Source organism: Cannabis sativa, chromosome 9, assembly GCF_029168945.1.
Source record: "Cannabis sativa cultivar Pink pepper isolate KNU-18-1 chromosome 9, ASM2916894v1, whole genome shotgun sequence".
NCBI classification, from domain to species: domain Eukaryota; kingdom Viridiplantae; phylum Streptophyta; class Magnoliopsida; order Rosales; family Cannabaceae; genus Cannabis; species Cannabis sativa.
In genome coordinates, this window is record NC_083609.1 from 55,685,753 (window position 1) to 55,702,248 (window position 16,496).

General features: G+C 32.2%; 1 protein-coding gene across 1 annotated transcript; it reads right to left on the reverse strand.

Annotated features, from left to right (window-relative positions):
• Positions 1-324: 324 nt before the first annotated feature.
• LOC115724139 (uncharacterized protein At4g15970) lies at positions 325-3,519 on the reverse strand. Its single transcript, XM_030653607.2, has 4 exons — positions 3,033-3,519; positions 1,862-2,227; positions 857-1,338; positions 325-748 (listed from the first exon to the last, which is right to left on the reverse strand). The coding sequence occupies exons 1-4, from the start codon at positions 3,300-3,302 to the stop codon at positions 706-708; spliced, it is 1,161 nt and encodes a 386-aa protein (XP_030509467.2). The 5' UTR covers positions 3,303-3,519; the 3' UTR covers positions 325-705.
• Positions 3,520-16,496: the final 12,977 nt, after the last annotated feature.

Sequence of the window (16,496 nt, forward strand, 5' to 3'; positions counted from 1 at the left end):
TATAAAATATTATTATAATAATTAAATACTAACTAAATTAAGTAGCGATTGGATAAAAAATAGATTTTTATTTTAAAATTTTAACTAAAATTTGACCAAAAAACGTGTTCTTAGAGATTACACGATACATTATTAATGTGATTTAAAAATTAATAGAGAACAGTAAGTAGTTATCATTATCAATTTTTTAAATAACTAATTTGATACTGTTAATTAGTTATCTTAAAAAATTATTGTGGTATTCAAATAATAATAACAATAATAATGTGATAATAATATTGTATTTCTCGTGTGTGTGTGATTTTCCCCAATAAGCAAAGCAAATTCAAGTGAATATAGAAATTTAATTACTTTTCACATAGCTAATAATGTCTTTCCACAATGTTGCTAAGTACTAAATGCTACTTTCTGGAGCAATGGAGGAGGACTTTACAAAAGTGGGACATCAAACAATTTCCTACCAAAGATTTCTGTATAGAAAATTCAACTTGATTAATTGAATTGACCAAAGCCCATTTGAGCCTTAACAAAGGTCACCAAGGAATCTTCAGTGTTTTTCTTCCAAAATCACCCATCCTTTATTTTTTTCCAGAAAGGGGATCTTGGCAACGAAAAATCTCAACCATTTGGGAGGATTTAATACTGGCATGCTCCCCATAGCTGTTTGGAAAATAAATCTTCAGACCATATAGATTAGTCTCCATGTCAATCGCTCATTGGAGCACCGGAATGACGAAGAGCCTCAATGCTGAAATGAAGTTGCACAAGTTTAAAATGTCATCAAGGAATCATGTTATATTTGTTAAGACAAAATGTAACTAAATTGTAAAGGTTTATAGGCCAAGGCTTGGCTTACCTGCATTTTTCGGGAACCCTCCAGGTTACGAATGGAGACTTCTTCCAACTCGGCGGTAAAGTAACAAATACTTTCCAATCTTCAAGCATAATTCTCAGGTCATGAAGCTTGTTCTCCAAACCCAAACAACAATTTGCATGCATTGTACAAACTTGATTCAAATCTTTGCTGGGTTCACAAAGCCCGCCAAAGTTAGCCGTATCCAAAAATCTCATCTTCAGTCCAAGATTAAAGACGAAAGGATCAAACTTTATTATGTTGAAGACATCTTGATCATGGTATCCCGGATAAGTTTCCCGCGAAGAGTACCAAAATTTGTAGAATTCTTTAGTCCTATTATTGGCCTTTACATATGTAAACCCTCCATTGGGCCTGTTGTGAAGATTTGAAGAGCTTCCAAAGAAATGGTCACATGCAATCTGAAAATCTGCGCGCGAATAAAAATAAGGAAATGGATCCCTGAACCACATGATATCTGCATCCTGCAGTAGAAAACAACCAGAAGGGTTCATATACACAAAGGTATATAACTATATTAGCAAAAGGGTTAATCATACTTCTTTAAAATGTAACAAGAAAACTGACTATATATAAAGTTCTCATGCTTTTGCAGCCTATAGTGTTATTATTTTCTAAATTAGCTTCAAGGCTAAACCTCTCCCAAGAAGCATTTCGGTCACTCCAGTAAGTATATAGATTATTTGACAGACGACAAAGAGTGATATACCGACGAAAAGTATTTTCAATCAAGAATGATTCTTACATTTGTCTAATTCACTCCTACATAAATTCTCTACTTGATTCTTTTTTATTTCAGTAATTCTTTCCCATTGTAACGGGGAAGTGATTCAGAATCGAAAGTAGAAACAAGCTGAGCAACATAAAATTTTGTTGCACTAAGACAATTGAGTTCTTTTAATGAACAACAAGTGAGTGCCATTAGTTCAACAAGTACTTTAGAGTTTGTGTTAGATGTAAATGTAAGCATAGAGAGCAAGAAATTACCGTGAAAACAAAGTTGTATCCCAACTCCAAAACCGAGCGGAGGAAATCAATCCTTCTCCACATCATGTTCAAGTAATCTTGAGTCATAAAATATGCCTCCTGATGAAAATCAAATCCTTCACTAACAAGAGAAAAACAATATCTATGGAGTTCCAAACATCGTGCGAATGCTGTTCGATCCATAGCTATAATCACCAAATGGTTCAACAGCTTAAGGGTACCATTTCCAATCCTGAAACTCTCAAGAAATAGATCGATAGTCGAATTTGGGGCAGCCCAAGCTTCATTTAATGTTGTTAAAATTACAGTATTATCATCCATAGAAGCATCCTTCAAAACCTTCTCAAGTGTATATTCTTCAACAACCTATCACAGTGTCAATTCATAAGTACCACACTACTTAATTTTGCTAAAACAAAGGTGAGCTTATAAACCAAATCAAAAATGAAACTTTATTCAAGATAGTAAATTATGAAAAAGCCCTGTAAAATTTTCATGCAATAGAGAGATGATACCAATTATAAACAAAACTACCAAATCCTAACTCTTCTGTGATAAAGCTACCAATATATTTGTATAGCACTATGTTCAATTATGAAGATACATTAACTTTGAGTAAAATCATAACTTTTCTTAAATTCTTCTGCTCATATATCTGTGAAATTAAATACAGAAAAAAAAATCCCGAATTTCTAAACTTCCCGTTATCCAACAAAAACCTTAAATTCATAATAATAAACCCAAAATCCCCCACGAACACACTCCAATCAATTTAAAAAAAAAAAAAAATTGCATCATATTCGAAGTAGTAATTAATCCCACCTTTGAAGTATTGAAAAAACTCAGCAAAAAATCTCAAATATCCATGATGACGAGAGATATAATTATCACTATAAATAGAACCATAATTAGTAATTAAGGTTAACATAATAGAAAAAAAAAATCTACACTAATCAATATGAATATACCCTCACTATCTCCAATTCTTAAATTCTATTTTGTTAGAAAAAAAATAATAAAAACACCATTTTTGGAGATGGCCTTAATTAAATAACAAAAAAGGGAAATAATCAATAACAGTATAGGAAAGAAAGCGAGTAAGAAATTGAATCATTAATAGAAAGTAAAGTAATAAGGCATTGTAATATCTGTAGAGTGAAAGAGGACTCACAGGAGAGTTATCGGATACGGCGAATGGAAAAGCAGATGAAGAAGAAGATGAGGAGGAGAACTCTGGTAGGAAGCGGAGAGCGTCGAAACTTCTGAAGAGGAAGAAGCAACCGAGCAAAAGAGTGGCAAAGAGGATGACGTGGCGGAGGAGTAAAGCCGGGGATTCGAACCGGAGAAGCTTGGCGGAGGAGAATTTGACGGCATTGTTGGTTGGAAGAGACATGGGAAGATATCGCCTCCGCTGTAATGAGGGCAGGTGGAATGAACGCATATAGGGATGGATTTGGTACTTGGGTAGGTTAGAATCGGAATCGGAATCGAACAAGAAGAAGAAGTAAAGTGTGTTGTTGTTGTTGTTGTTAAGGGTAAGGGTGGTAGTGATGGTGGGTATCCGCCATTGTCAGAGCTCAGTGGAAATGGTAATGGAGGTGGAACCGACATTAATGGAGCTGATCATAATTCATAATAAATCACTAATTTAAATAAAATAAATAAATAGCTTAATTTATTTTTTACTTTAAATCTTTATTTATTTGTTTTAACAGAGTGAACAGAAATTCTACCTAAATAAATACTTAAATTTGGACTACTAACTATTTTACATTTTGGTAATTGGATATGTATTGAAAAAAAAGAAAAACTATTTTCCTTATTTTTTGTTTTTTAAACAAACTTTTTTTTTTCTTCTTCTTTAATTAGAAAAAGTTTTCTTTGAAACATAAAATTAGAGTGTGTTTGGTAAAAGAAATTAAAAACAAAAAATTATAAAAGTAAAAATGTGTTTGAATAAATATTTTTGTTATTTGTCTTTTTATTATTATTTAAGGGAGTTAAAGTGAGAGAAAGTTATGTGAAAATGATAAGAGAGAATTGAATATTTGTAAAAGTTAATACAAAATAGATTAAAATTAACCAAAAAAAAAATTGTTTAAATGATTTTGAAAGTAATCTATTTTGGTTTCTAAAATTTAATTTATTTTTTAAAAGTTAAAATATTAAAAGGAATATTTTCTAAAATTAATTAGATTAAAGTATAATAACTATACTTTGTTCATTGTAAAGTTATTATAGCGCACAATACACCGTAATACAAGAATAAATGTAGACATTGCAGGCAAAAATCATAGGAAGAGATCAGACTCGTGTCTAGTGTCCATCATGAGTCCCAGCACAACGTCGAGTAATTAGGTAACTAACTATAATAGGCATCGTAATGATAGTACTAATATTCCTCGTAATCGCGGGGAATGCTCAGGTGAAAACAATTCGAATGGGCTTGATTTGAATCAGCCTATTCACGACCATGCATGTCGCAAAAGACCTGCTAATCTTAACTTGAACCAACGATCTAGTCGGAGGGAAGAAAGGTCGCATGAAGAGGAGGATAACGACTGGCGCAACCTGCGCAGTCGTGCCCAACCACGTCCCAAGATAAATGATCACGAGACTCAGTTTTCATCCCCGAGATCTAATAGTCGTACCTAGCATTTATACCATGTTAGGTTCTGTGTGGATAAGGGACGGAGGAATATATCACGTGCATAGAGGGAATCTACGAGACTGCCTTAATGAAGTATTCCTTGCTCATTCCCAGACTATGATGAATTGCAATGTGGAGGAGGAACCCCATGATCCTCGTTTGACTGATCAAGGTATCCCCCTCGGTGGACCACCCCTACAAACGTGAACAACGCATCAAATACCGCCAATCCACCACTCGCACCTACTGTACTCAACAATGTGGTAGTACCTGAGAACATAGCAGTAGTAGCCACCCCACTGCCTGGTAACCAAGTCGCACTACCCAACAATCCAATCCTGCAAGGAGGAATTGATCAAAAAAACCAACTGCAAGCTCTGAAAATGATCGAGCAGTAGATAAAGCCTATTTACAAATTACACGGAATGTCACCCATCATGGAGGCGGTGCGGCAAACTTAGCTTCCAAAGGGCTTAAGACTCCCCGAGTCATTAAAATACAAAAGTGCAACTAACTCGATTGATTATCTTGATAAATTTAATACTATTATGGAAGTTGATCAAGTACCTCAACTGGATAAATGTTGAATCTTCGCCACAACTTTGGAGGAAAATGACCATCACTAGTTCAATTAGTTGCTGGAAGCATCGATATCAACTTGGGAAACATTCGTAGATCTATTTCTAACTCACTTCTAAATGACCTATAAATCACCTTACACGACTTTGGAAAACATTAAGCAAGAACAAGATGAGACCTTACAAGATTATTTTAAACGTTTCAATGTCGAAGTAACAAAAGTAATGAAGGCCCCCGAGTCTTCGTTGGTTTGTATGCTTATTACAAGGGTATTGCCGAGGACTCATTCTTGAAAGTAATTACAAGCATGATGTCTCGAGACGTTAGTTAAATTTTTTGCCATGGAAGAACCCCACAAGAGAATCGAGAACTCGCTAGCAGAACTCGAGAAGGCCAAGGAAAAACGATGATCTCCAGAGCCAAGGGCGCGGTCAAAGAGTCCACGATGGAAAAGCTCGAGAGAACCCAGGCTAAGGCATAGCCCAACGAGATGTCGAAGCCCAAAACTAACGAAGCCCCAACTAGAAAGGAAAGTTCACCAAAGCGTAAGGAAGGCCCTCAATTTGTTAATTATACAGAGTTGAATTGTAACACCCTAACTAGCATAGGCGTATTACGTGATTTTTAAACATACTGTGCAGCTCGTTGCTAATCAACGAGGTTTATGGAAAACGTGATTAATTAAAATTTTTGCTTTTTAATTAAACTTATAAAATATTTTTACAAAATACTCAAGATCCCGATTACAAAACCATTTACAAAAGTTTACTGTCTGTATAAAATACTTGTCGGCTAGCGACCAAATACAAAAATAGCCTCGCTGTCCCGATGATCGTACGCTCCAGGCCTAACCGCCCCGACATGTACAATCTTCACCGGCTCGCTCTCACGGTCCATCAGCCCTAGCCTTGCCTTTACCTACACATAAACATAGCACTGTGAGTCGACAGACTCAGTAAGAAAAGCATAATAATACTCATACATAAATCCCGGTCATGATCAGACGCCCATACCCCTGACCATGACCCTAACTGCCGTGTCCAACACGATACTGAGTCCCCCTAACTGCCGTGTCCAACACGGTACTGAGTTCTGAACGTTCATAGGGACGGTACTATTGACAAGTAACAGCCTAGTCGGTCGAATCGGTCATACTCCGGCTGCTGGTCATACTCCAGCCTGTACCGACGTGTTACAGTATCAGCCTAATCGGTCGAACCGGTCATACTCCGGCTGCTGGTCATACTACAGCCTGTACCGACGTGATACGTCAAATAGTACGGAACCACCAACCTAAGTATCAGCCTAATCGGTCGAACCGGTCATACTCCGGCTGCTGGTCATACTCCAGCCTGTACCGACGTGACACAGTTGGATGGTTCGAAGCCAACATACATATCTAATGTAATCTAACAGGCTTCCTACATGCACGCTAAACATGTAATCTACATATGCATACTGTTATACTAATCTTACCTCAATTCCGAATTCAGGTGTGCCGGTCAACCTGACTGGAACGACTGCGCGGCGGATTACAGGCTCCTAAACCGTAAAAATCACAACACCGATAAGTGACACGCTAAATCACAACCGGGACAAAGGTTTTAAAACCAAACTTAACCTACTGTAACTTAATACAAAAATATCCCCAAACTAGCAGAGAACAAACTGTCTGAAAACCTGAAACTAGCACGAAACGACAAGTTGAGAAAAACCGGTTTCACACCCTACTGCAAAATCCGGGTAACCGGTTTTACACGCAGTGTAAAACCGGTTAGCCAGTTTTACCCAGAAAAACATCCAAATTCAATTCTCCAACCAAAACGTTTCCAAACTCAACCAAACTTTCCAGACCTGCTAATTAGACCCTAATAAACATTTTTCAAGTGATAAAACAAAGCTTCATGCACAAAATCAAAATCCACCATTAAAGCTCCAAGCTTTGAGTTCAAAACTCAAACTTGGTTAAATCTAACAAACAAGCATCCAAACCAACTCAAATCTACTTAAACATGCATAAAATCACCTCTGAAAACTACAGCAAACATCACAAAACAGCAGCAACAGATTTCAACAATTTTCTTTGAAAACCATAGTTTTGAGACAAAATTTCATAACTTAATAAAATCAAGTAATCACCAGCCCTAACATGCTTGAATAAACATTTTATATCAAAAATAAACCTCTGAAATCAACATCAAAACACAGCAGCAAGAACAACTCAAAAATAAGCATGCAAACCATTTCTTTTTCATCAAAAATCAAGAAACTAAAAGAAAAGAAGCTAGGACAAGGATTACCTCTACAAGATTACTAAGAACTTGCTGAAAATCACAAGAATCAACCAAAGAAACCCAACCCTAGCAGCTCCCAAGCTTGGCCGAAAAGAGAGAGAGAGAAAAAGCTTTGAAAAATTCTAATTTTCTAACTTTGAAATTTTTGAATAATGAGAAAATAAAAATGCTATTTTAACTCTTTACTTCAGCCAAAAGAAATGCCACATACTCATATAATTTCACCATATAAAGTCCACTAAAGGACAAAATAACAATGGGGCAAAATGACCATTTTGCCCCTTCTCACTAAATAGCATAACTAACACTAAATGGGTATTTTGGGAAATTTTAACTTCCCGACCAATCCCAACATTCCCAATGTCTAAATAACCGTCCCAAAATACTAACATACTAATTTGTGATTCTACTAAGCCATACACCGAGTTCCATATTGCCGGACACCGAAAATGCAGAATTATGAAATTTCACTATATGACATAAAAATGCATTCTGAATTCAAAAATAACAGTATAAATAATTATTTAAATAGCTATAAATAATTTTTATAATTAAACATAATTAACTGCTAATTTCCAAATTAAACTAAGCGGTCTTTACATGAATGTACCCCACGACCACATGTATACTATTGAGGATCATTAACTACCTCCAATCAAGAGAAACCACGCCAAAAGGGACCCACAAAAATACTATAAGTATCACAAAGATATTGGCCATACTATCTTGAAATGTTGGTTTTTGCAGAATGATGTTGAGGATTTGATTTGTCGAGGATATTTTGGCCAGTATAAGAAGGATGGAGAGGCAAATACCCAAGTAGATGGAGCGAACCGAATAAAGGAGGCGAGTGGCTCTAGAGCTCCTCACAATATTTTAACCATCATCGGTGGACCCAATGTCAGTTGTTGGAATTTATTTTACCAGGATCTTAGATCTACTCACAAGTATGTTGTTTAACACCCTAAATGAACTTTCTAAAACGATAAATAAACACATATAAAGTTAAGAAAACCTTACATTGGTTGCAGCGGAATAATGTCTCCTTCCACTCAGATCTCTAACCCTTGTATCCTTTCGGTCGCAAAGTATTATCAAGATCTGAGCCCGAATGTCCTTCTCTTTGTGTGTGATCCTTCACAGTCTTCCAATCTATGATTGAGGTACCACTTGTTGTGTGTGGGCACGATTTCGAAATTTATGAAGAGGAAAAGAGAGAGGGTTGGTTCGGCTATAGAGAGAGAGGGAAGGCTCAGTTTTCTGAAAAAATAATTTTCTGATAGAAAGGTTATGAAAACTTGTTGAAAACTTATGATTTGACTGAGCCATCACTTTCTATTTATAGGCAACTACTAGGTTTAGGTTAGTACTTATTTGGCATTAAAAATAATGAAAATATTAATTGGAAAAAGCTATCCAAGTGGCCGGCCATAGGTGTTAATGGGCCTTACTTGGATTTTGCAGTTTTCACAATTTTTATTTCTATTTTCTCAAAAATGCCAATTTTCTAATTCTAACCTTTTAAATGCCAAAACTAATTATTTAATAACTAAAATAGATTATTAAATAATATTGTCATTTAATTTAATTATTAATTAGACATATAAAGTCTATTAATAAATAAATAAACCTAGAATCTCTTTTCTTTACAATTTCACCCCTGCTTAGTGAAAATTCACGAATCAGACATAGTCTAACTTTAGAATTATAATTGATTAATCACAAATCAATTATTGAGTCTTACAAGCAGTATAGTCTCAACTAGAATGGGGACCATGGATCTATATGTTGAGCTTCCAATAAGTGAACCGAATTTACTAAGTAAATCCCTACTTATTAATTCTTCGTTGAATCCACTCTTAGAACTTAGAATTGCACTCTCAGAATTATATAGAGCATATTATATGTTCCACGATATAGATATGCTATCTCATTTAACCATTGTTATAATCTTATTGTGATCAAAGATCCTCTATATAGATGATTTACATCGAGATGGGATAATTTTACTGTTCTCACCCTCAACGTATTTTGCCCCTTAAAACACTTAGCTACCTGTAAATGATGTTTAGTGATATAAGAATTAGTCACTTAAACAAGAGCTCATCCATTTACTTCTATTTAGCTAAGCTCGAAGGGAATCATCACTTGACTTCTATACACCAGTGGAAGCTATAAATTCCATATTTATGTTCAGCACTCCCACTAAATCATACTATCATGTTCCCAAAAAATACATATCACCCTGACCCAAAAGTAGGCTTAACTAATAAATCAAAGAACATGAATAGTACTCCTGAGTTGAGCCTAAGCATATAAGGATTTAGATTCTTTTAATCTTAAGATCAACTACTGATATTGACTTGGAAAGATATGACGGTAAGTTTACAGTATCTTAACTAAGTTGCAATATCGGTCCAGTCCAATGTATACTCCATACATTCGAAACTAGTATACTTTACCAATGTCCTGGAAAGAACATAACACTTACTCCAAGTGTAAGTACACATCATCGCTGATTATCACATCAGTGTAAATCCAAAACACTGATGAAACAGGGACTTAGTCTTTTGATTCATATGATCACAATCACATTCCACTGTGTTGACGATACTGTAATTGTGAATAAACATATGATCTGGACTTAACTGATTTTGTGTGTAAATGTAATAAACATATTAAACCATTAGCATGTAAAATTCATGCAAACATAAATCACTTCAAATTTCTTATATTGATAACGAATCAGATTGTAAATGGTTTTATTTAGGGCACAAAACCCAACAAACTCCCACTTGCACTAACATAAAACAAACTGTTCAAATAAATCAATCTGATGTCTTGATCTTTAGATCAAGTGTAGTATATATTTGAATCCACCCAAACTTCTGGAAACTAGTTCATAAATACAATATGAAACATCCTTTACTATATGCTTCACTCATCAAGGGATACTGAAATCCTTACTGTTTAAAGTACATCTGAATAAACAGAAGACATATCTCTCATATTTTAAAATATGGAATTGAGATAATACAGCGTAGACTTTTCTTCAGTTTTATAACTTTCTGGTAATTTCGAATTTACAAAGTTATAAATCTTCTCTGGTAGAGCTTGAATTATTATAGAATAATTCCTCCACCCCCAGAGTAACCATCATCTCATAATTCGAATGAGTTGGGGTAGATACAAGGATAACTGATATACAGTTCCTTAATATCTAACATATAGATTACTTTCATAAATCTTTCTTGAATATCTTCTAATGTTCATTATTTGATTACATCTCAGATAGCTCCCACTCAATAGCAGATGTCTGGTTAAATAATACTTTTAACCTCTTTATTGTTTGGAGAGTTATCTAGTTGTGATTTATGGTATTAGTCCAAAACTTTAAGTTTCTTTTAAGACTAAATCATCAACATAGCAGACTAGTATTTGAAGTGAAAAATACTTGTCAGAGATTAAGTAATCAAATTAAGATACCATAAAATGTTATGAGGATTAAGAATTCTTGGCTCAAGTCATTCGAATAGACTGAACTAGAATTCTTTTATCTTGTTCTCATAATTCTGATAAGTTATATCTATCCACATGAATGGTTAGATTTGCTTTTCAGTAGTGTTCTTAAGTTCCTATCACAAGTGTCAACCTAATAGAGATGGGTAAAGAATTTTAAAGTTCTCCCACTCAATTAAGGTAGTGTGATACATTATCAAAGAACTTTTATAGGTATCATTATTTACTACAACAGTAAAACTAAATTGGAACATACAATCAAGATCAATGATTTATATTGATAATAATTATTACATTATATTACTTCCATGTTTAAAGAAAATATGTGTTACATAGGGTATTGTGGATAAACTCCACCCCTAAGTATATAGAGATTATGATCCACCTCTAAAGGTTATAAAGATCATGATTCTATAAGCGTTATAGAGATTATTAGGAGTTGAATTCAATCCAAGGTTCATTAGATATAAAAGATCGTTGAACTACATAGTTTTCTTAAGTTTTCTCCACCCCTATCAGATCAAAAGATCCTTTTATTAAACAAATTTTTAATAATTGTATTAGAATTAACAATTATTAATAAACATAGAAATAATTTCTAGTGTTTACATAATATAACTCTATGAAGAGTTGTAAATATTATAGAATTTTCATCAATAATAAAAACACTTACACATACAAACATATAAATATAATGTGGTAATTGTTGTTTAAGATAAAGTAAATGAAGCTCAATCTCATAAATTGCAATTAGTTTGAATAGAAAATAAAATATTATTAATAATAAAAAAAAAGTATTGCAACAATATGAGAAAAATAGGGATTAAAATCCCTAAGTAAAATTCGAAATCCAAATTGTCTTTAAACTAAAACAATTAATTCAAAAATAGATAAATGAGCTTCATTTTCATCTTGGACGATCTTCACCCTTTGTCCAGCTTTCCGATCCAACTCACTAAGATAGCATCTGAGTTCAAGTAGCTTGGCCTACAAGAAGAAGAAACAAATAAACAAAGTTAGTCCAGAATCAATAATCCAATTGGATAATAATTCACTAAAACTCTTAAAGTTTATAGAAAGAAATACCTTGTTTCTTTGCAAGAAGTTTAGGACATTGGGGTTTCCAATGACCTTTCTCATTGCAGTAGAAACACTTTCCTTTGAGTGCATCACCAGAAGCAGCAGCCTTTTTGTTTTTCATGGCTTTGGCATGCTTCTTGGTGTTTCTCCACTTCTTCTTAGGTTTGGGTTTTGAAGCAGAGGCAACATTTGCCTCAGGTTTGACCGTCCCATTACCATTGCCAGAATTTTGAGGCTTACTCCCTTTCTTCTTGGGTCCTCCAATCAAATTTTCATATGTCTGAAGGTCATTGACTAACTCATGAAAGTCTATGTCCTTTTTATTCATGACATAATTTGATGTATAGAGAGCGAAATGTCGGAGTCAGACTATTCAAGATAAGGCTTACTTGAGTAGTGTGATCCATTTCAGCACCATGATCCTGGGCTTCTTGGAAATAACTTGCCATGAGGAGAACATGATCACGCACGTTTTGATGGGGTTCCATCCGTGCATTGATGTATTTCTTAGTCGCGTCAAAGCGAGACTGAAGAGATGCCCTACCGAATAGCTCAGTTAACTTCGTCATAACTTCAGCAGCCTTTTCGGTTTTAGAAAACCGAGTTTTAAGGGTGTCAACCATGCTAGAAAGCATGAAGTATAGAGCTTTGTCGTTAGCTTTCTGCCAACGCTCGTACTTTTCTTTCACAGCTTTGGATGCATTATCCCCCGGCACTTCTGGAGACGGCTCAGTTAACACAAACAAGGCTTTTTCTCCTATGAGAGCAATATTAATATTCTCATTCCATTTTGGAAACTTAGATCCATTTAGCTTATTTTCGGTCAAGAGTGATAACATGGAATTCATCATGGTTATACAGGATACTACAAAATAATAAATAGAAATCAATAATGGTTTAACACAAAATCCAATTCAGAAATTATAAGCACATAGCATGTATGAATGATAAGAGAAAATACTGAAAAAAAAATACAATCCTAAATAATTTCCAAGGTTTTTAACAAACTGATATCAGTGTCCCGTTTAGGCGAGAGTCAAAGCTACCATCTATTGAATAGAGTTGTCAGCTCATCTAAAATGTTAAACATTCTAGCAACCTTTTATTCGATCAAGATTAGAATCTAGCGTTGTCCCGTTTAGGCGAGAGTCAAGGCTATTCTATCTTATGAGCTTCTACCATTGTTTCATATTTTGTAAGTCAAATATAGTCGACACCATTAGGGTGATCCATACCATATAAAACACTTACAAAGCTACTTATCTTTCGAGATTAAACGGTGCGAACTTGCTAATGAACGTTCCTCCATTAGGGAGGATTACTCACTAAAACAAACGCTATGTAAAACCAACAATGGAGATCGAATATCTTAATAATAATAAAGCTCATTCTTTAAAATGTATTTTCTTTATTATTTTTAATAAAATATATTCATTAAATATCAAATTTGGAATTAAAATTCTAAATTAGAATTTAATTTAATATTTATAAAATTATACTTAGATGGTGATTGAAATAAATTGAATTATTTCCATCTTAGTAATAATTTTGATATATAAATATTAAGAAAATTAATTTAAGTTGTATTAATTTAAATTAATTTGCAACTCAAAATAAATTTTCATGAGAATATATTTATTTTATTTTGAAAAAGAAAGTATAAAACTATACTATTTTTCGAAAATACTTAAATAATAAATACTTAGAAAAATACTTCAAGCAAAAAATATCACCTATCTAGATTTTCTTTTGACTAATTAATTCAATTTCTAATAATATACTTTAATTCATTTATTTCAAATTAATTAATAAATGAAAAAATCATTGAATTAAGTTGGTCCAAGAATTAATTAAAATAAATAATTAATTTACAACTTAATCTATTTTTCAAGATAAATTCAAAATCATCTTGCATAATTAAATGCAATTTTAAAATTGATTAATAAAATAAAGAAAATATATTGTGAAAATTATTTAAATTTAAGTTGAAAAAATAAATTTCAACTTAAAAATAATTTTTTTTTATTTAATTAAGTGTCATGAAAAAGAAATATTTAAGTATCATGATGAAAATCAACTTAGATATTTAATTTTTCAATTTAATTAAATGTATTAAATTCAAGAAATAAATAATTAAGTGTAGAGAAAGCTTAATTATTAATCTCTGGTTTAATACTAGAAAAAATTATACTAATTAAATTGTACCAAAATTAATTATTTAAATAATTAATTTCACAATGTATAATATTTTCCTATTTAATACTAGAAATAATAAGTAGTCTAGAAATAACTATCTAGAAAATATCTTATTTGACTAAGTATCTTTTCAACAAAAATTTGAAAAAGTATCTAATTTAAGTTGTTATAGAAAAAAATCTAGAACTTAAATATTTTTAAATTTAAATTTAATTAAATATCAAAAATTAAGTTGTAACCACTTAATTTGAAAAATATTCCATTTTAAGTTTAAAACTAGCTTAAAAAATATCTTAAGAATCTTTAATAACTAATGCCTAGAATTCCTCAACTTAATTTTAAATTTAAATAAAATATTCAAATTTAAGTTAGATATGAAAAATCAGTTAATATAACTAATTTATAACTTAAATAGAAATATTTAATTAAATAAGCTTCAGAAAGAATCTAGTTAGTTAAAATTCTTTATTTAATTAAATACAAGAAAAATACAAATAGTTTGTCTATAGATAATATCTAAAACTAAGAGTGTTTTTCTTAAAATTAACTTTAAAATATTAAAATGAAAATAAATTTCATATATTTTAAAAGTTTATTATGTTGTTAATCAATTTTATTAAGTTAAACTAATTTAATTAACCTAGCACAGTTATTCAAATCAGGCAAATGGGCCTTCACAATTGGGGTAATTCATGTGAGGGGGAGCTGGGTTCAGTATGTTGTACCCACTTCTATTGGCCCCCAACTCTCACACAAGGCCCAAAAGAGAGAAATTTAACCTTAAAATAAATAACTGTTATTAATTGAATAGGTCCAAAAATTAAATGGACCTAAATAAAATCTATCATGGTGTGACGTTTTTATTTAGCAACAACCTATATGCATCTATATAATAAAATAAACATATAGGCTCACACAGGCACACATTTGGATGGATCCTATCATGTTGCTAGGTCATACACAGATAAAAGAAGATTGTAAAATTTACCTGTTACAAATTATTTACTTGACCAATTGAACCATAGGTTAAAATCAGATCATTGGATCTGTCAACAAGTTAACCATGGCTATTTGCAATCAAGCAATAATAGGTTTTATAAACTTACAAACAAGCTAAAAACACATACTCCTGCAACAAGGTTAGCTGGATAGTTGGATGTAGGATTTATTTAATTTTAAATAATTAAATTTCAAAAAAAATAATTAAAAAAATAAAAAAATATTTATTTTCGAATTTAAAAAAAATAAAATATATATATTTTCGAAATTAATAATAAAATAATATTTAAAATTAAACCTACAATTTTGAAAAATTAGGTTTCAACTAACCTAAATATCATTTCAAAATTTGATAACTACTTTTTTTTTTTAAAAAAAAGTTATTTTATAAATTAAATATTCAATAAAAATAAAAAAGATAAATAATTATCTTTTTTAGATTTTATGATTTAATTTAAATAAATAAAATAACAAAATTTAAAAGTTAGCAAAATATCCTACTTCTATTTAAAATATCATGATTATAGTTATCTTATTTTAAATTTAAATAAGGTCAAATTATTTAAAAAAAATATTTAATTTAAAAATTTAATATCTGACCTTAAATTTAAAAATAAGATAAGATATAATCAAATTTAAAAATAAGATAGATAATTAAGCAAAAAAGATAGATATTTACTATTTTAAATTCAAATTACACTAATATCATGAATTAATTTAAAAAATTAATTAATTTAATTATGATATTTAGAATTGAAATAGGAATAGTAAATGTCTAAATACAAAACTACACAAAAAATCGAAAGTTAAATCCATGAAATAGCATGAAAAATCGAAGAAAAACGAAAAAAATGTGAGTTGTACGGACAGTATGCTGTGCATACTGCCCGCGCGCGCAGGAGGGAGTGCACTGCCGAGAAAACTCGGCGCAGGGGAGGAGCTGCAGCATTTACGTGCACGGAGAAGATGTTCCATACACCCCTGTGCGTGTTGCTCGGACAAAATCTTGTCCGAACACGCATATGACCGAGGATCACTCGGTTCCGCGCGCGCGTGGGTGAGTGCTGTTGGAAATTATTTTACCAGGATCTTAGATCTACTCACAAGTATGTTTATTAACATCCTAAATATGAACTTTCTAAAACGATAAAATAAACACATATAAAGTTTAAGAAACCTTACATTGGGTGCAGCGGAATATAATGACTCCTTCCGTTCAGATATCTAGCCCTTGATTCCTTTACGTAGCGAGCATTATCAATATCTGAACCTGGATCTCTTTCTCTGAATCTTTGATGCTGAATCTCCTTTGCTGATG

Bases quoted from the DNA above. Each gene is read 5' to 3' on its own strand.
- LOC115724139 (XM_030653607.2), bottom strand. From the start codon at position 3,302: ATGCGTTCATTCCACCTGCCCTCATTACAGCGGAGGCGATATCTTCCC. The intron at 2,228-3,032 runs GTGAGTCCTCTT...ACACTGTGATAG, and splicing joins CCGTATCCGATAACTCTCCT to GTTGTTGAAGAATATACACT. The intron at 1,339-1,861 runs GTAATTTCTTGC...TTTCTACTGCAG, and splicing joins GATACAACTTTGTTTTCACG to GATGCAGATATCATGTGGTT.